The 21,579-nt window shown below is 41.2% G+C and overlaps 1 protein-coding gene across 1 annotated transcript in view; it reads left to right on the forward strand.

Annotated features, from left to right (window-relative positions):
• The window catches only part of kcnh3 (potassium voltage-gated channel, subfamily H (eag-related), member 3), a 171,392-nt gene that overhangs the window by 129,933 nt on the left and 19,880 nt on the right, over window positions 1–21,579 (forward strand). Inside the window, exons 8-10 of the mRNA XM_030757821.1 lie at window positions 5,268–5,642; window positions 11,995–12,194; window positions 14,328–14,577. Coding sequence (XP_030613681.1) covers window positions 5,268–5,642; window positions 11,995–12,194; window positions 14,328–14,577 — 825 coding nt within the window. The remainder of the gene's footprint in view (window positions 1–5,267; window positions 5,643–11,994; window positions 12,195–14,327; window positions 14,578–21,579) is intronic.

Raw genomic sequence — 21,579 nt, forward strand, 5'->3', positions numbered from 1 at the left:
AACGGGCAGATTCTCAAAGCTAAGTACCTGGCTCTGGTTAATGTGTGCTTCATCATTTTCCCTCATTTGCAGTCTCATTTCATCCTCCCTCCATATCTTTCTCATTGATTCTTACCAACCTGCCCTTGTGTTTTCATCAAACTGCGTAATGGCAGACAGTCACATTGTGGTCAGTTCATGTCATCAACCTCTCAACTGACTATTCAGACAGAATCCGGGCAATACCAAAGGACCGTCTTCAGTCTGACCTTTATGTGACACCAACTGTGATTCACAATAGAGCACTGATATCAGCATGTACATGCACTGGACTACTCTGTCACTCAGTTTGCTGGAACGTTGGACAGGTGCGCTTTTTGTTTGCAAGTCTATCAATAATTTAAGGATAGTTGAGCCATGGCTGTCCCTACAGCCTGCATTGGAGCAGCAGTCACCAGACACACACTAACACAAACTAGTTTACAGATCTGGACAATAAACAAGGATAAAGATATGTATTTTCAGAGTATAGCGTATGCTTTAGGGAATTCTGTAGGTTTTAGAAGAAGCTTTTGTTGCATTAATTTAGGTCCTTTGCCTACTATCAAACCTTCAGGATGCTGTACTACATGTGCTAGATGTGCAAGCACCTAGATCAGTTAGGTGCTTGCAAGGCTGTCACCAACACTTTACATGATTCATTTTTGTCTCATTGACAGACAATATAAAATATTTATCTATTACTTTATAATATCTCTGGCCTCAACATATCATTAACTCTTTAGAATAAAAAGCAATGGGGAGCACATTTGAAATCTGACCTGTTTTTACTCCTTCAATGACGAACAGTGATAAGACAAGACATTTTGACCTCAAGTGTCAACTTCACCAGTCATTCTTTCACAGTGGGTCTGAGTCTGTAGATGCGAGTGACCTTGACTGAGGGCCACATGGTGATGGCCAAACTGGGCATCTACAGAACGGCAAGACGTGGAGTTTTCCTGGTTGATCAGGGTGAGCAGCTACAAAAAGTGGATGCAGACGGAAAAAGTATGGACCAGCCTAAGGGTGAGGGGTGCTGTGCTGGAACTAATTTGTCCTGCAGTACTCCAACTTGCAGCTTACGAGACTCAAAACTGAAAAAATGAAGTTCCCAGCAAAAGAATCAGTTTTCCAGAGAGTAAAGACAACTTTTGATTGGGAAGGAGACAGAAGTTTAGGACCACAGACAGCTCACTAGTTCAGTCATTTCTGGGTGAAGGAGATCCAGGAGATCAGAACCCTGGACAGAGAATGATAAGCTACACTTGTACACTTTTGCTTCCACCAAAAAGAGTCCATTCACATTTACCGCATTAAGTATCAGCTGTGTGTGTGTGTGTGTGTGTGTGTGTGTGTGTGTGTGTGTGTGTATATATATATATATATATATATATATATATAGGGGTGGGACTTTAACGCGTTAATATCGATTAATTAATTACGGGGAAAATAACGAATTAAAATTTTTAAGGCATTTTAATCGCACTTTGTACCATTTGCATGAGTTCCAGGCATACCGATTATATCGACGCACGATGTCAAAAATTCAGGGGCCGCATCCCACGAAGACCGCAAAGGCCGGAAGTGAGCGGCTGTGAAATTGGACGGTCTAGCCTTCGTATCAGTATCGCCTGCCGTCACCTCTGCGTAGCTCGTGTCGCCAGCAACGTGAGTGCAAAGCACAGCTGTGGAAAAGCAGCTGGTTAAACGGAGAACGAACTTTTTCTCTTTTTTGTGGTTTAATCTTAAGTCTTTAATTCAAAATAAGCTGTTAAAACAAGCATGACACATTTCAACATCAAGGAATACAGCTGAGCGAATGATTAATTTCCAACTATATTAAGTGAGACATTAATGTTATTTTCTACTACTGTGTAGTAGACTGGTGGGAAAATAAACAAAATTTTGAAGTTTAAGCTTTTGTATATTGATTCATTCATCAACCAAACTTAAATTAATATTTATCATGTTAAATATTAAATGTGATTAAAATGCGATTAATTTCGATTAATTAATTACAAAGCTCCTAATTAATTAGATTAATTTTTTTAATCGAGTCCCACCCCTAATATATATATATATATATATATATATATATATATATATAGAGAGAGAGAGAGAGAGAGAGAGAGAGAGCAAATCTGCTAAACTGAGGGCCACTCCCTCAGTTTAGCAGAGGTTAAGTTGTGCTAATGAGAAAGTAATTAGGAAACTACTCAGGCATTAAATCCTCTAATGTTGTTGGTTTAGCTGCCTTACTGAGACGCTGCTCACAGCTCAATTGTCACTTTTGCTTTATGTTGACAGGTTGGTCTCCCTGCCTGACAACCAACACACACACACACACACACACACACACACACACGCATGCATGCATGCATGCATGCAAGCGCACACACACACACGTGCGTGCACACGCAAGGTTGCACGCACGCACGCACACACACACACGCACATACACACACACACACACACACACACACACAAGGTCAAAGCGCCTTTCCTGAAGTGTGTGATGCCAGAGATCAATGAATGGATGCATCCATGTTGTATTATTTATATTCCCTGTCTTGCTGGATTTCTTTCTTCTGATTCTGCTGTCAGTAGTTCAGCTGTGTTTCACCATTCCACTCATTCACTTGCAAATGCTGAATTTCAATAATTTATCCTTCACTTCCTTTCTCCTTCCTCATTCTTTCATGTATCGATTTCCTTTATCTTTTTTCTTACTTTTGTCTTTTGAAGCCAAGTCACTTTTGTGCTATTTGGAAAATAAACTCAAACTTTAAGTCTGTTTCAAATAACACACAGAAATCAGGTCATTGTGTGTTGTTTTATTTTTAAATTACACATCAACACATTTCTATTGTCTTCCAATCTAGATTTTTTGCACTATTTAATTTGTGTGCTTTTGGACATCCAGTTGGAATCGCAGGTAACATGGTGTCTGTGTTGATGACAAACATGAGCAGAACCTGAAAATTATGGCATGAGCTTAATAGTCCAGTTAACTATTGCAGATAGACATTAAATAATGTGGTTTTGTCAAAGACCTGTCAAAGTTCCCACAGTAGAAAAACAGCTTTTGATTTGAGACAAAAGTTTAGTACCACAGACAGCTCACTACTTCAGTCAGCTCTGGTAGAAGGCGAGGGAAAATCAGGACCTTGGACAGAGGCTGATAACAGCGTGTACTGCTCAAAAAATTAAAGGAACACTTTTTAATCAGAGTTTAACATCAAGTCACTTAAACTTCTGGCATATTGATCTGGTCAGTTAAGTAGCAGAGGGGGTTGTTAATCAGTTTCAGCTGATTTGGTGATTATGAAATTAATTATGAAATTGGAAACAGGTCTCTCTTGCAAATAAGACAGAGTCTCAATGGGATTACCTGTATAAATAAAGGTTAAATAAAAAATAAAAATAAAAAAAAAACAACAGGTGCACTAGAGCAGCAACAATGAGACAACCCCCAAAACAGGAATGGCAGGTGGAGGCCACTGACAGTTTTTCCCTCCTCAACATTTCCGACTGTTTTTCACTAGTTTTGCATTCGACTATGGTCAGTGTAACTGCTGGTAGCATGAGGTCACACCTGGACCCTACAGAGGTTACACAGTTAGTCCAACTCCTCCAGGATGGAACATCAACATGTGCCATTGCCAGAAGTTTTGCTGTGTCTCCCAGCACAGTCTCAAGAACATGGAGGAGATTCCAGGAGACAGGCAGTTACACTAGGAGAGCGGGACAGGGACATAGAAGGTCCTTAACCCATCAGCAGGACTGGTATCTGCTCCTTTGTGCAAGGAGGAACAAGATGAGGACTGCCAGAGCTACAAAATGACCTCTAGCAGCCACTGGTGTGAATGTCTCTGACCAAACAACCAGAAACAGACTTCATGAGGGTGGCCTGAGGGCCCAACATCTTCTAGTGGGCCCTGTGCTCACTGCCTGGCACTGTGGAGCTCATTTGGCATTTGCCACAGAATACCAGAATTGGCAGCTCTACTAGTGCTCTATGCTTTTCACAGATGAGAGCATGCCTGTCACATAAGCACATGTGACAGGCATGAAAGGGTCTGGAGAAGCCGTGGAGAATGTTATGCTGCCTGTAATGACCAATTTGGTGGTGGGTCAGTGATGGTCTGGGGAGACATATCCATGGAGGGACGTACAGACCTCTACAGGCTCAGCAACGGCACCCTGACTGCCATTAGGTATCAGGATGAAATCCTTGGACCCATTGTCAGACACTACACTGGTGCAGTGGGTCTCCACGCTCACCTGACCTAAATCCAACAGAACACCTTTGGGACATTATGTTTCAGTCCATCTGATGCCACCAGGTTTCACCTCAGACTGTGCAGGAGCTCAGTTCTGGGAGGGGATCCCCCAGGACATCATCCATCATCTCATTAGGAGCCCCAACATTGTCGAGCATGTATACAAACATTTGGGGGCCATACAAACTACTGAGTACCATTTTGAGTTGCTGCAAGGAAATTTCAGCAAAATGTTCTAACCTGCTGTATCATTTTTTCACTTTGATTTGATTTTCTTTGAATTCAGCGTCTGTAGGTTGATAATTTTCAATTCCATCAAACCATGTGGCATCCTTCCATTACTAACACATTACCCAGCCCACATCAGTATAGATGTTCAGCATGATTTTTTTCCCATTAACATCATATCTGTTTTCAAAGTGTGCCTTTCATTTTTTTGAGCAGTATATATAAAAAATTCGGTGTAGAAATAAAAACAGAATGGAATGATTTGCAAATCTTAAAAACCCACATTTCTAGATCAAACATAGAAAACCAAATCACATGTTTATACTGAGACAGTTTACTATGTCATAAAAAGTATGACCTCATTTTGAATTTAATGGTAGCTGGTCAGTACAGGATGTACAGTAAAGTTGTAAATGGGCTTAAGAAGGAATTTTCTTGTGCAGTGAAAGATGATGTCTAGTTTTGTACGTGTAAAGGATAATGCAGTTAGTGGGGTTTGATTTAATTGGTGATTCTAAATTGCCAGTAGGTGTGAATGTGAGTGTGGTCCAGCTCCCCCACAACCCTGAATTGGATAAACGGAAGAGAATGGATGATGGATGGATGGATGGATGGAAGTGTAATGGAATGATTGATTCCGTTTCATTTATCTTTGGTTACTGATAAAGATATGCCAGCGCAGCAGATGTAAATAAATACATTTTCTAAATTTCACTCTCTCTGTCTTCCTCTCAGGTTGGCTCCATGAGCTGGCCAAACGACTGGGTACCCCGTATTTCCTCACTCCCCTGACAACGCTGTTCCCCACCACAGTCAGCAGCATTCCAGCCAACAGCAGTCAGTGGAAGGTGTCTGGGTCAGAGGTCGCAGGACAGGGAACCTGGAATTCTAGCCAGTATTACGGGAATGTGTCAGGAGGCGAGGCTGCATCCGGGACAGCTAGTGGGGGTGGGAGTCTCGGGGTGTTGGATGGTGGCCCATCAATGCGTAGCAGCTATGTGACCTCCCTCTACTTTGCTCTGAGCAGTCTGACCAGTGTGGGGTTTGGAAATGTATCAGCCAACACAGACTCAGAGAAAATCTTCTCCATCTGCACCATGCTCATAGGAGGTAAGAAATGTGTGATCTACTTTTGGTTTTCATCTGCTGCAACAGCATTCTACTAGTTTGCAGGCGTGTTCATGTTTCCCCTCAGAGTGTGAAGCTCTTATTCTTCTCTCAGTTTTAAACTCACTCAGCTGTTTATCAGGTGTGGGTGAGAAATAAACAAACAGCTGCACGCATTTTGTTCCATCCCTGGTTTTCAAAGTGTTTCCTTTTGTTTAGTAAGATACAACAGATTCACAAACTGGTATGCAAAGCCTCTCACTCACTGTCTCATTACTCTCATTTTCTTGATTGAAAGTTTTAATTACTTTTTTGGCCATGCAAATTGTTTAGTTGTTCTCAGGATGCATTGCAAATACTGAACAGATTTAAATGAAAGTTCATTAAAGAAATTAGTGTAGGTGCATGAATAGAATTTAAAAATATATTTCTTAACCTTATAAAATGAGACATTTATGAGCATTTTGTTTACCTTTTCATCATGAACTGTTGCAATGACTGTCTCTTAGCTTTTGGCTGTCGGTGTGAAAGCAGTTGCTGATTCTCAGTGAACAATCATGCAACCTTGATTTCCAGTTGCTTTAACTGGACATTGCTCAAGCTTTAACAAAACACTGATTTGACCTCATGTTGGCAAAGATCCAGACTGAAGCTTCACTCAACAATAGTCTTTTATTAAGACCAAAGACTATGAACATAAACTGTAAGTATAAAGGTGAACATAACTGTTTTGAAACCATAAGTTGGACTTCTTGGCTATCACCAGCTTTTTTTTTTCTTTTCTTGTCTAGATGACAACCCAGCAGTCATCGAGCTAGCTTTGTTAGTGAGCTGTATCCATAATTCTCTGTATTAAAAGCTACATTAATTCAGCTAGCAAAAAGCATGCTCCAAAAATGTACTTACTGGAGATAGTGAACAGCCCACTCCTGTTGAGAGTATTGTTTAATGTTATGCATTTGCTGTAGCACTGAAACTTTTTCTGGTATACCCCACTCCATAAGCCAAACACTGTGTAAACATGTCTATACAGTACCAGTCCAAAGTTTGGACTGGTACTGTGTTTGACTTTAAATTTGGGTATTGTACATGAGATTTTATCGGGATTGAGTCGCTTGTGGTTCCAGACTCAAGTGGCCATTAGAGGAACTCCAGTGTTTGGCACTTCTTTTACTGCTTGAATGTAATACATTGATTTATTACTGTTAGATTTACAACCTGTAAGATACAAAATGAAGAGCCAAATGATCTGGTTGATGTAACTGCAACCACAAGCATAGGAATACACCGCAGTATGACAAGCTTGTTCCAAGGTCTTTCCAAATTAAAGGAACACTTTTTTAATCATTCATGCATTCAATCAAACTGTCAGTTAAACCTCTGGGATCTTGATTTGTTTAGTTAACTAGCAGAGGGGGTTGTTAATCAGTTTCAGCTGCTTTGGTGTCAATGATTGGTAAATGGTAAATGGACTGGTTCTTATAAAGCACTTTTCTACTCTACTCAAAGCACTTTATGCAACATGCCTCATTCACCCATTCACATTCATTCATACAAGCACTTTTGTTCTAGGCCAAAGTTTTTTCTAACATTTAAACTCTTTGCTTCATAGAGCAACTCAGGGTTCAGTATCCAGGGATTGAACCACCAACCTTTCAGTTAGTTGGTATGCTATGTCCCGAACTACAGCGTACTGAAATTAACAAAGTGTGCACTAGAGGGGCAACAAAGACAAACCCCTGGCCACTGACAGTTTTTTCTCCTCATCTTTTCCATCTGTTTTTCACTAGTTTTGCATTTGGCTAGGGTCATTGTCACTGCTGGTAGCATGAGGCCATACCTGGATCTTACAGAGGTTGCACAGGTAGTCCAACTCCTCCAGTATGGCACATCAATACGTGCCATTGCCGGAAGGTTTGCTGTGTCTCCCAGCACAGTCTCAAGAGCATGGAGGAGATTCCAGGAGACAGGCAGTTACTCTAGGAGAGCGGGACAGGGAAGTAGAAGGTCCTTAACCCAGAAGCAGGACTAACATCCTCTAGTAGGCCCTGTGCTCACTGCTCGATACCATGGAGCCCGACTGGCATTTGCCATAGAATACCAGAATTGGCAGGTCTATCACTGGTGCCCTGTGCTTTTCACAGATGAGAACAGCTTCACCCTGAGCACATGTGACAGATGTGAAAGGGATGCCCTGGTCCAGATCTGGGAGGAGATCCTCCAGGACACCATCCGTCATCTCATTAGGAGCCCAGATGTTGTCAAGCATATATACAAGCATGTGCGAGCCAAATAAACTACTGAGTACCATTTTGAGTTGCTGCAATTCAATTTCGTCAAAATGGACTAACGTGCTGCATCATTTTTTCCACTTTGATTTTTGGGGTGTCTTTGAACCCAGCTCTCTGTAGGTTGATAATTTTCACGTCCATCAAATCCTTTCTCTCCTAACACATTACTCAGTCCATATCGGTGTAGATATCCAGCATGATTTTTTTCCCCATTGAGATCTGATGTGTTTTCAAAGTGTCCCTTTAATTAATTTTTTCAAGCAGAGTATAAAGCACAGGCTGCAGATTGCTTAAACTATCTTTTCACTGTAATGTGAAATTTACTCTTTGGTGTCATTATGTTATTGTATTTCTTCACTGCAGTTACTATTTTATTATAATTATCCATGGCATTTTTGTGCCTTTCTTACTCTTAATTCTTCTTTTTTGTGAGGTTGTTGAACAGTTACACATGGGTTCAATAGAGTATCTATTCTAGTTTAATCACGCATGAAAGATGTGTTGGACTCACATTGTGCTGTTCGTTTGAACTCTCTGTTCTCATGCTTGTGCTCTTGGGTCACAATGAAGAGAACTGAATGTTCACAAGGAGAGCAATAAATGAAGAAACGAGAGAAATGGAGTCAGTGGAAAGGTTATCATGAGAGAAATGCAGCAATTTATGGACAGAGGACACAATAATGGGTGGAGATGTCTCACGCCTCAGTGAACAATAAGTGGACCGCAAAGGCGCACACACACACACACACACACACACACACACACACACACACACACACACACACACACACCACACACACACACACACACACACACACACACACACACACACACACACAGAGTTACTAATATACTGTATTCACTTACATTCATTTTCTGGTGGCTACTAAAACCTTGACTTTAACCATAAATATTGTCATGCAGTTGTGCAAGTGCATGCTGAGTGACACACACACACACACACACACAGCTAATAGGAAAACACATTCTGCAGACAATAGATAGAATCTGTGTTCAGCAGTTCTCCTGGGAAAAAGAAACATGAAATCTATATTTCCCAGTCAAGGGAAAGCAACATTGTAACATTTATAAAGGCTGATTTAGTAAATGTGAAAAAGGATATCTCTGAACATGTCTATATATCTCTTAAATGGCCCATGTCACAGCTTGGCTGTGTGGTAGGCAACGTAGGACTCGAAAGACAAGGAACTAACTTGAAACTCAGCTTTTATTGCTGGTAACTCAAAGACAAGGCAAAAACTTCCACAGTGCAGAGCAGGAGCAAAACAAACAGAAAACTAAGACTCTGGGGATAACACGGAATTAGAGAGCACACAGCGCGAGGGAGAACATAAAGAACTGGGGAAAACAGAGGACACATGCGAGGTAATTGGACAGCGCTCAGGACAACAAGACACAGGTAAACAGAAACTAACTAACGAGACCAAGGGAGGCTAAACTGAACACAGTCACAAGAAGCGACAAACTGCAAAATCCATAATCTAGATAGATGTATGACTGAGCAGAAAGAAGATAGCAAAAGACAGTGTCAATTAAGATATAATGGACAACTCTTTCATGTAGTGCAGCCAAGCGTAAACCCCTGGGGTTGAACAATGAAGCCACTGCGTAATGGCTCAGTCACGATACAGTACAATCAGGACAGTAACCTCCTTGTAACTAGGAACAATCAGTGGGCGCTCTGTGATTGCATTGAATGTTTTTTGCATTTGGCAACCAATTCTAAGCAGTTGTCATGACCAGCTGTAACACCCTCAACCTCTGAGAAACCATTTTCAATCACAAGGTGGTTGTACAGGTCACCTGGTGGGAGGCAAACTTTCTCCACTCTCAGACAGATTGCAGTCAGTCAGAGTCAGTCTGTGCCAATGAATACAACTGCAGTATGGGGGGGGGGGGGGGGGGGGGTTATGGTTGTCCTCTGTCTCCGTTGATGCGAGAATTTCAAAGGCAATGAGACTGAAAGTTCTTGCACCTGGTTGTGCCATATCGTCTCCAACCATCAGTGTTTCATCAGTGTGACTGTAGAACTGCACTTCCTCTAATGGCCACTTGAGGCTGACACCAAAAGTGAGCAAGTCTCCATACACTCCCATGAGAAAATGCTCAACACCATTTAAAGATACCAGTAAAATGGTTTAGACCTTTATGGATGTTTCCTCCTTCATAACAGCTGTATAGTAAATGGACCAGTTCTTATATAGCACTTTTCTACTCTAACTGAACACTCAAAGCACTTTATACAATACATTTACCCATTCACACAAGCACTTCCATCTACAGCTAAGTGCTTGCTTGTGTGCTTTCACACACACGTTCATACTCCAATAAGTACTGAACTTGGGGGTTCAGTATCTTGCCCATGCAGACTGGAGCAGCCAGGAATTGAACCACCAACATTTTGACTAGTTGATGACCTGCTCTACCTCCTGAGCCACAGCCACTCCATGGCAGGTGAACTTGTTAATTATTCTTCCTGGAGTTTTCCTGTTTAGGTTTAAAGTTAGGGGTGTGGTTGCTTTGGTTGACAGAGAGCGTTAGCTGGCGTGTTTACTTGGCATCCCTGAACTTCTCCAATCTGTCTGTGCTATTGGTGCCTTTTCGTGCATTTTAAATTTATCCTACAAATAATATGACTTGCTTCAGTTCAGGTGAGAGAAGATTTTAATAGTTTGTTACCAAGCAGTATTTAACAGGTATCAAACAAATGTGTCTCCATGTTGCACCCATGCAGTTTATGAATGCAGCATCCTAACTGCGCAATGCCCATCTTTTGTATACAGACAATGGGTATGACAAACTAGCTGGACTATAAAATAGCAGGTGCTGACGAGACAGAATAGCACACTTTAAAATGGATTTTTTTTCTCCTCATACACCAGCCTTCACTTCCTGTTATTGTAACAGGACTGCTGGGTGTGTCTCTGGGTTTATGAATCTGTTAATGGTCTTCAGTTCCATGTGATTGAGTCCTATGAACCTTGTTGGTGCTCCCAATACTCAATAAAGCAAGAAATACACTTTTCCACTGCAGCTACTGTTTTTGAGACATGACAGAAGCATTTTTTAAATGAGGCACGTTTTGATGATTTACATCTTCATCAGGAGTGAGTAAGTTTGGGGCAGTATACTTGGGGCAGCTAGAATAGACTTTTTTTGGGGGGGGGGGGCATGTTTTATGTGTGTACTGCACTGATTTTTAATAACACTGCACCCACAGTGATATGTATATATTTCTTTACCAAAGGAGATTGCTAAAGAAAAAAAAAAAGCAATAACATGTAAAAGCAATAAGAGGAGACCGTGGCTTCATTATTCTCTGTGAATTTTTTCCCTTAAACATGGTTTAATGTGCTGTAGTGGTAATACTATGTGCTATAACTTAGAGATAACTTAACATTTTAAAACCACAGTTCTGTATAAGGTGAAGTCATTAGTCTGGGTGTCAGTGGACCGTGTCAGTGGACCGTGTAAGTGTCCTGCGGTCTGACCGCTGTTTCAGCAGCTTTTCAAACTGCTTTTAGGGAAAGAAAGTGTTGTGCAGTACCCTCAGGAAAAGTACATTATAAAATGATTCCAGTCCTCAGGGGTGGCTGCTGCTTAGCTGTGTTCACAGCAAGACCAAACCTGCGCGTGTGGCGTGTTGAGCAAGTATGCTCACACTGGGGTCAAAGCTGTTTGGGGGTTTGTTTTGAATAATAATTTAGTTGTTCTTATCAGTGTTGTGTTCATTAGAAATAAAAGGTTTGCTGAACAGTGGGATTATTTTTCAGCAGTGTGTTTCTGCCATTCTGTGAACACTGTAATCTACTTGAGGCAGTGCTTCACAGTGGTTTTAGAGCGGCTAAGTCGTTTTAAGCCCTGTGCTTTTTAACTTCTCGAGGCTTATAAAGACGTCCCATAAAGCTTCCTGCTGTGCAGAAGCATTATGGGATTTTCCCAAGGTCCCTTCTAGATAGAACCCAATCAAGCAGCAGTAATTATTTCTGTATCAAACTAGAACTACACAGAGAAGAGTAAAGAAACCTTTCCTCTGTGTCCAGCACTGATGCACGCAGTGGTGTTTGGCAATGTGACGGCCATCATCCAGAGGATGTATTCACGCCGCTCACTTTACCACACACGCACCAAGGACCTGAAGGACTTCATCAGGGTCCACCGGCTACCCAAGGCTTTGGAGCAGCGCATGCTGGAGTGTTTCCAGACTATGTGGTCGGTCAACAACGGGATCGACGTCAGTGAGGTGAGAATTTAAAACTGCTGTTTATGTTTCACAGAATTCATACACCCACTCTCCAAATCGTAGCCTTAAAGATCCACTCCACTCAGCAGCTTCACTGTACAGAAGTAAAGGTGTGCAGAGTTCAGCATCAGAAGTCTCAAACTGATCTGCTGAAAGCTTTACCTGCAGTCTGAGCTGGGAACAAACACCCTTAATCAGGATTTGTGACATCGTAGTTAGTCTGAAAGCCAATCCTGGTCCAACTTAAAATTTACAGCAGTGAGAGATGAAAAACCTGACACCTGCTCTGAGCATATATTTAGGTCCATAATTTGTTACACAGTTTTTGTAGTTTTGCCCCATTTTCAGACTCAAAAGTTGAAAAATTGGACAGTTGACTGGCAAGCAATTTTAATGGCCAGGTGAGGCCCATTCTTTTCTTATTTCTTGACAAATGAAGCAGATATAACATCTGAAGTTGATTGTGTTGAATTTGCATTTTTATAGTTTTTCAATGTAAATATGAGGTCCAAAGAAATGTCAGAGCAAGTGATGGAAGTCATAACGATCCATGTACAATCCATGTACTAGCCAGCTTAACAACACCAGAAGGCCTGGAAGACCACAGAAGACAACTAACATGTACTGTGTGGCTGCCAGTGGAACTGGGTCACTAGTGATTATTGATTGCTGATAGAAGCAGCAGGATGGATTGTGAAGTGTGCAGGGCTGTACTCCCCACTCAGATTCAGCCAAATGCTGCTAAACTGATCAGAAATGCAAATAGATAATGGCTCAAAGCAAACTGCAAAAGCCACCCGAGAGTTTCTCAAGGTGAAAAAAATGGGGTATTCTTCAGTGGCCAAGTTAGTCGTCTGATCTCAGCCCCACACAGCATGCTTTTCAGTTACTGAAGGTGAAACTGAATGCAGAGCATCTCAAGGGAGAAAGCACAGCATTTGGTGATGTCCATGGGATTTGACTTCAGGATTTTAATCAAAGTATTTTAAAAATCCTTATATTTAAATTTTAAAATCATCTTTAAAATTAAAGTTTGTTTATTCTATTATTTTTGAGCCTCTGAAAATGAGGAACTATGAATAAAAACAGCTGTAATTCCTAAACACTTTCTGTAAATTGCAGTAATTAAAACTGAGTGGCTATCTTTCATTCATATAATGAATGCCATTCAAATTATGGACCTGACTATATACTGAGAAGTCTGTCAGACATCTTTCATCATTATATAAACTTTGAAATAGGAAGTATTTGTCCAGTGCACATTTTTAACAATTTGACAGTGTATAAAAAGTGGAATTTTTGTCTGTAAGCAGCATTTAATTTTTTTCTGTAAATGTTATTGATTCATGTTAATGACACTGAGAAATTAAATTTCTGACAGTTTTAAACTCGGCAGTTCACCTCCCGGTTCCTACACTGAGGGGAGACGTCAACATGCAAATGCAGATCAGGGTTGTTTGGAGGTCACCACTGATTTGGGAAAAAGCTGTAAAATCTGGAGCATCTGGAACATTTTTTTCTGACTCTAATTTTAAGATTTTAAGACTCAAGTATAAATAGATCAGGCTTATTGTAATTACATATTTATACCATTGCAGCTTGAGAAGATTTGCTTGAGGCAAGTAAATATGTTAAAATGAAAGACCTAATATAGCACTAGCAATCCTCAGTGATGTTAAAAACAAACAGGTGTGCCTGCAGTATTTCAACAAGCACCCAGATGTCTTACACGCTCTTGCAGCTTCTTGTCTTGCACAGTTTGTTTCGTTGGCACAGATCTGAAGATATCTGCATCTGAAATTTTCACCGCAAAATAATAACCTCTATTGTAAATTCTTATATGTGTTCTTGTCTTCAGCATCACAGACCTTTATGAAGGTGTTTTAAAAGACAAACATGGTTTATTCCAGCAATTCAAGCATATAAGAATCACCTGTGTGAGACAGGTCACAATAATCAATATGAGAAGGGTCAGCTTCTTCCTCCCATAGTTACACATTTTAGAACTTCTGCTTTCATATTAAAAGTTGGTGCTTTTTTTTGCAAAACTATGAGGGAAGCCTGTTTTATATGAAGCTGCCGGTACAAATTTTAGTAAAGAGCAGATTTTCAGCATGAACTCTCACTTCACAGCTACTGAAGGACTTCCCAGATGAGCTGAGGGCTGATATCGCCATGCACCTGAACAAGGAGCTGCTCCAGCTGCCTCTGTTTGAGTCAGCCAGCAGGGGCTGCCTGCGCTCCCTCTCTCTCATCATCAAGACCTCCTTCTGTGCTCCAGGAGAGTTTCTCATCCGGCAGGGAGACGCCCTGCAGGCCATCTATTTCGTCTGCTCAGGGTCCATGGAGGTCCTGAAAGACAACACTGTGCTGGCTATACTGGGTAAGTCAGAGAAAAAGTTCTCTTGAGCCAAGCTAAAATCTTAAGCAGCATACTTCTTTTGACATTTGGTTTCCTGTCAAAAATAAAGTATCTGTTTTCCCAAATTAGCAGAAAGGATAACAAAATTTTTTCAGTCAAATTAACAAAATTTTGTGAGCTTGTGAGTGTTTGAGTCTCTGATTTGGTGACTGTCAATCTGAAAAATCACACTAAAACTAAAATGGGATGCTCGATTATTTGAAAGAAATTACACATGAATTTGTGACACAGAACTGAAAACTACACGGGACACCTGAGATTTGGAGGATGTGAGAGGATCTGCGGGACACCACACTGATGAAGGGAGAGGATGGTTCATTTGAGAAGGCGCTGATAAAAGCCAGCCGAATGTGTGCCTGTGTTGATATTAAATGCTGCTAACAAAGTATGGACTTCAGAGAGGAAAAAAGAGAGATCATCTCTCAGTTCAGTGATTACAGTTAAAATCATTTCATAGTGCTGGCTTTGGTTTCATCCAACCAGACCTGCAGAGCATCCTGATCTGGGTTTTTTTAATGGAAATTAGAGTTGATGATGGAGGAGAAGGAAAGAAGAACGGTGTGTGTGTGTGTGTGTGTGTGTGTGTGTGTGTGTGTGTGTGTGTGTGTGTGTGTGTGTGTGTGTGTGTGTGTGTGTGTGTGTGTGTGTGTGTGTGTGTGTGTGTGTGTGTGTACACAAGCGCATGCATTATTCAAACAAAGGGGAAGGCAGGGCTGAAGGTGAGCTGATAAAGAGCAGCTGTTTATGCTCTGCTGCTTTAAAGAGTCATCACCAAGCTTGACACAAGCACAGAGAGTCATGGCTTCCCACAGTGTTGATCCTGTGAGCGCTGCAGAATAATCTTCTATTCGCTGTGAGCAGAGGTGAAACAGGTCTTACTCTCAGACCTCCCACATGGAAGAGTATGCACCTAAAAAGAGATGAATGAATGAATTGGGATTTTTTTGTTGGCAGCTGGACACTCCTGTATCATGTTTGTGCTTCCAGTTAGTGTAATTCCTCTAAGAATCAGATGAGCCTTGAAAGTTTTATTCCTTAGGCATCACACGGATGACGAAATCAAGGAAGAACCGGGAGTCTTGACCTCTGCAGTGAACAAATTTCTTCAATGTCATGGAGGGAATTTTGCTGGCAAGGGAAAAGCTTCACTTTTCAGTAGATGTTCCAACTGTTTAACACTTTAAAAAAAAAAATCATGTTTCTATGCAGCACACACATGCACACAGCAAATATGGAGATGGTTTTGAAACATCTGTACCAATCCAGTGTTTTAAAGCAGCCCAGTGAAAGTCAGTTAGGCTGATTTCAGCCAGTCATTTTCTTTTTTGTGACAGTTATGGTTGTTGTTTGTGTGACTGTTCACATGAACTCTCATGTCCACCCTGGAACCATTTATACTGTATGTTGAAGCGTGTTCAGCTCGCTGCAGTATAAAACAATAGATGCTGCAACTCAGAAAAATATCATCACGTCAGCATTGGAACTAGAGTAGAAGTCAAAGTGTGAAACAAAGAGATTTCTAACATTTTTTCAAGCTATCCAGAGAAGATCAGCTGTTTTCCAGCTGTTGCAGTGGTCTCCCTCACAGTCATCAGAGAACCTCTCCTGCACCGCTCGTATATCATTGACATGCCGGTGAAGACTGACCCACTCGCGCGTGGCTCCAGCCTGGCCATGTTAAATTGAGAGGTACACAACATCACCAAAGCACAGGCCAGCAGTTGTGGTTTCACTCTTGCCATGCACCACTGCTCACGCAGGCGACAACAGCCACCATAAAGTGCCAGTAAGGCTTGAACACAGACACACACACACACAATAATGTTAGCTGATGCATATAACAGAGACAGTTTGTGCAGTATTCTACTGCGGCTCATGATGGTGAACGGTTTTGGGGTCATTACTCAAAAAGAAGTGGAAAATAGTTACGTTACTTTTGGGTAACGTGTGAATTTTCACATTTTCCCACTGACAGCATAAACCTTTGGCTAGAATCCCACACACTGACACAAATCCCTGCAATAATGAGCTCACAGGATCCTTGTTGTAGGATCCTGTGATCCTATGTAGTATGAACACAATGCTGACAGCAAAGGCCAGTCAGAAAAACGTGGTCACAATGGTTCTACTGAAGAAAGAGGTCAGGTTCAAATGCTTGTTAGAGGCTTTTGTTACCTGTTGGAAATCGAGCTTTGGCTGCTTTGCTGGGGGCAGCATGCACTCATCTTTACTTCCTTCTGGATCTGGAGTTCTTCAGCTTGTGTTAGCGTTCCATCTTTGCATGCACTTGGGAAGAAAGCTGTTTTAGAGACGCTGGTTTTCACAAGCAGTTATAATACACACAACTCTTTTTGAAAGCATTTCTTCCAGTCAGTTTATATCATTAACATAAGTACTCATAAGACCCCAAAATGCTTTAATAGTGATAAAAATGTTGGCAGAGTAAAAACTGAGGAACTGAGGTGCTGTGCAGAGCTGGAAATAAGCATTAATGGGTCTCTTTTCATTTGAAACTCATACACATCTTGATGGTTTAAATTAATCAACACTGCTGTGTGTTCTGTAGCGTGGCTGGAGCTTCTTCTCACACACTTGAGTTGCGAACTTCTCACAAGGAGGGAGCTACATCAGACACAGTAACTCTCCACCTCAGAGTTTAACCTCTCACAGGCACCTCATATTCTTACAGTGATTCATTTATACTTAGACTATTTATGTTGAAAGAATGCGACTATCAAGGTCCACACACATCACAGAAATCTTGCAAATATTTAAGTCATTAAAAAAATAATTTAAATAGCATTTCCTGGAATGCAACGAGCTGTTTTGAAATAGGTATGAAGGTGCAACAAAGTTGATTAATGTTGCTATATGAGCTGTCACAGGTGTTAGAAGCTTTCAAAATATATTTTGTCAGATGTCTTCACTGGCAGCCAGCAGCTGTAATTAGAGCCTGGTGCAGGGTGAAGTGCTGTGGGAGGCTTGGAGCTATGTTTTTCTAACTAGACGCATGCCAATAAGAAAACATAAGTATGAGCAGGGTATTCAGGGTTACCGCAGACATTTCCAAATAAGAAATGGTTCGGAAATGTTTTTGCATCCTGCAGCTTGCCGTTATGACCAGTTCTGGGTGTGCTGTGTAGAAAGGCAACAAAGTTGTGACTCTGTGGAAAAGACAGAAGCAACAATTTGTAAAATGTTTGAAACCTCAGAGTGCAGAGAAAACAACAAATGTTGAAATGAAGAACAGTAGTGTCTTCATTGAAAAATATGTGGTCAGAGGCATGCAATATACTGCACCATCTCCTCTGCTGAGAACACTCTGTGTTTGGGCCCTGCTCTGAGTTCCCAGTGTATTTTCCTTCTTGCGTTTTTTTCAGTGGGTGACAGGTTTGGACACAGGTCAGCTTAGCACTCAAATGTTGTGCTACAGAGTCATGCTCTTCCTATTAAATGGGAATTCTTCCTTCCTACTGTTGCCAACTACTGATCACAGGGAATCCTTTTGTTTTGTTTTCTCTCTAATTTTGTAGGTTCCTACCACACAATATAAAGAACCTTTCGACAGCTATTGTTGTGAATTGGCCCAATACAAATAAAAATGAAGTGAACTGAATGCTGTATTGACATATGCAGGGTGTGGTTTGGCATCATCTTGCAAAAATAAGCAAGACCTTCCCTCAAAAAACATGTTCTGAAAAGCATGTTACTTTAAAACCTGTATATACAGGAAGTGTGTACAGACGAGGGATGGTGAATATGCTGGTCAAAGGACGCTGAATATGGAGCTGCCAGGCAGAAGGAAAGGAGGAAAACCCACGCACAAGGTTCATGGATGTAATGAAGGAGGACATTCAGAGTGTTAGTGTTACAGAAGAGGGTGCTGGGGATAGGGTAGCAGCCTCAGCCATAACAGATACTGGCTTTTGATGCTGAGAACAAACAAACTGGTCACTGAACTATTTAGCTTGAGGATTCCAGCAGCCACGATTTCCCAACTGAATTTCAAGTTTTGATTGGTCAGAGCACAGAGCAGTTTCACCTGCGTTCTGTTGGGTCCACAGGCTTTGACAGCGTTTCTGGATTTTGTTTGATTTGCATTTGTTGATGCAGCTGCAAACTGTGTTCACTGACAGCTAAGTTTAAAAAGGCTTCTAAAGTCCAGGCAGTGATTTCAACTACAGAAACATGTCTGATTCAATGCAGTGCTGCCCGAGGGCCCAAAGATTATCCTTCATCTACTTGTTTGATATTAAGCGTTGTGGATCAAAATTTTAATTCTGTCTCAATCAAGAAACATTTTTCTTAAATTAATAATTTTTTTTCTTAAATGTAAAACTATTAGCCATGTACTGGACTGTCTGCGTGCAGCACGGTGCCGTGGTGGTTAGCACTGCTGCCTCACAGCTAGAATGACAGCTAGAAGGTCTGGTTTCGAATCCACCTTGGCCCGGGCCTCTCTCTGCGTGGAGTTCGCATGTTCTCCCCGTGTCTGCGTGGGTTTCCTCCCACAGTCCAAAGACAGGGTAAGCGGAAGAGAATGGATGGATGGATGGACTGTCTACTTGTCTAGGATGTAAGCAGTTAAGGAAATTGAGCTTTCCCACCTCCAGCTTTTTTTTTCTGAAGCACGGTGCTGTTCTTGTACTGTTGGTAACTACATATAAGATTTAAATAATTGTGGATTTATTCAGATTTTACACCGTGTCACTCATCAGGTGTGTGCATCCACACGCACAATTTAGGCTCAGTTTTGAACCTGGTCTATAATTCTGCCAACTCTCCTGACATTTGTCACTGATTACTTACTCTAATAATCACCAGTGGTTGGAGGGACTTTTGGCATATATAAAATTTTAGAAATTTTCCCACACAGCTGCTGTGGAAGATTTAGAAAGCGTGTTTTCATATTATTGGAGTTGTTTTTTTGTTGTCTTTATGGAGACTGCGATAGAGAGCTGAACTATGCTTCAAAAGCGACCTTGTTGTCCACGTCCTCCCAGCCATCTGTGGGTTCATATTCTCTGCTTCTCCTCTTGGTTTCTATCCAAAGTAGAAATTCACTTTGTAATGTTCCGCTCTCTGTTTTTAATAAATGGAAGCTCTACATTTTGGCTGTGCACAAAAGGCAATTAAAATGTGTAGTGTGTGTATGTGTGTATTGTGTGTGTGTGCGTGTGCGCGTGTGTATGTGTGTGTGTGATTAATAAATAGGATACAGTGTTTGTCCAGTGCAGTTCTAAATACCCACAAATGCTCTTTGGGCCACAGAAACATTTATAAGTGGTAAGGATATCATGAAAAATAATTTCTTGAAGAGTGTGAACAGGTATAAGGTAAAATGTCTGCACATTTCTAAATGTGGAGACTGGAATTCTGGCATAAGGATGCTACTGTGCCAGCAAAAGAGCTGAGAAACACAAAAAAATCCAAAAACACAAGTGTAAGGCAAAGTTCTAACCTTTTTAATACTATTTGTATCCATGTGTGCACCAGCATGTGTGCGTGCATGCAGTATGAGTGTATGCTGGTCTCTGGGGATGTGAAGGCGGAAGCTGATATTAAACAGGGCTGAATTTGCAGACAGAATGTGGGTGGAAACCCAGAGAGTCATGCTCTGCAAGGCCGCCTTTACCACAGCCACCAATATCATAACCACCAGCGTACCATTACATCCTGTGTTTCTACCTTAATACAACTCACACTTCATTTACTCTTTCATATTCTTTAATTAGAAAAGGGATCCCAGTGCCTTTCTTTCTTTTTTTTTATTCTGCTCATTATTTCCATCTTTTCTGGTCTGATTGATGTGAAAGCTACATTTGCTGACTGTTTGTGTCAGTTTAGCAGCTGACACATGTGCCAGCCATTCATCCATTTATGTGAATTGGGTGTTGTTTGGGGGGGTAACAGTGGTGTAGGGTAAAGATTTTAGTGTATATGGGTGGTTTGTGCTCATAGTAGCACTCCAGTGGCAATACGCTTCTCTGCAAAACAAACTGAGGAACACATTTATGAGCATCTATTTCAGTCAAATCCACTACAGTAAAAATAAGAAGTTCCATCTGCAGTATTTTATATTGTAAGATTTGCTCTGGTTTGGGACCTCACTGTCAGAACAGAGCAGGCTGTGGCAGCAGATATGAGATTAATTAAAGCTGATGTCAGATACAGCAAGAAAAGGAGGAGCTTAGGTGGAGGTGCAGATGCACAGAAATTGTAGGCGGGCTTAAATATCCGGATATCTAGAAGGATATCAGCTGGGCTGTCAGGATTGTGGCTGAGCTTGGCATTGTCAACTTGTTCATATATAGTCTTTCTTTAGCCCATCAGTGGAGGGCATTTAGAGTTATGAGTGTTTTTCACACACACACACACACACACACACACACACACACACACACACACACACACACACACACACACACACACACACACACACACACACACACACACACACACACCTTTCTTTATGTTCTTCTTTCCTTCTTCTCCATCATCAACCCTAATTTCCATTAAAAAAAAAACCCAGATCAGGATGCTCTGCAGGTCTGATTGGATGAAACCAAAGCCAGCACTGTGAAATGATTTTAACTGTAATCATTGAACTGAGAGATGATCTCTCTTTTTTCCTCTCTGAAGTCCATACTTTGTTAGCAGCATTTAATATTAACACAGGCACACATTCAGCTGGCTTTTATCAGCGCATTCTCAGATGAACCATCCTCTCCCTTCATCAGTGTGGTGTCCCGCAGATCCTCTCACATCCTCCAAATCTCAGTTTCAAAGGTAACTGTCAGAGCCGAGGGTGTCCCGTGTAGTTTTCAATTCTGTCTCACAAATTCATGTGTAATTTCCTTCAAATAATCGAGCATCCTAATTCCATTTTAGTTTTAGTGTGATTTTTCAGGCTGACAGTCATCAAATCACACTGCTTGCAGAGTACATCACAGCTCCTATAGT

The sequence above is a fragment of the Archocentrus centrarchus genome, chromosome 21, assembly GCF_007364275.1.
Source record: "Archocentrus centrarchus isolate MPI-CPG fArcCen1 chromosome 21, fArcCen1, whole genome shotgun sequence".
NCBI lineage: Eukaryota > Metazoa > Chordata > Actinopteri > Cichliformes > Cichlidae > Archocentrus > Archocentrus centrarchus.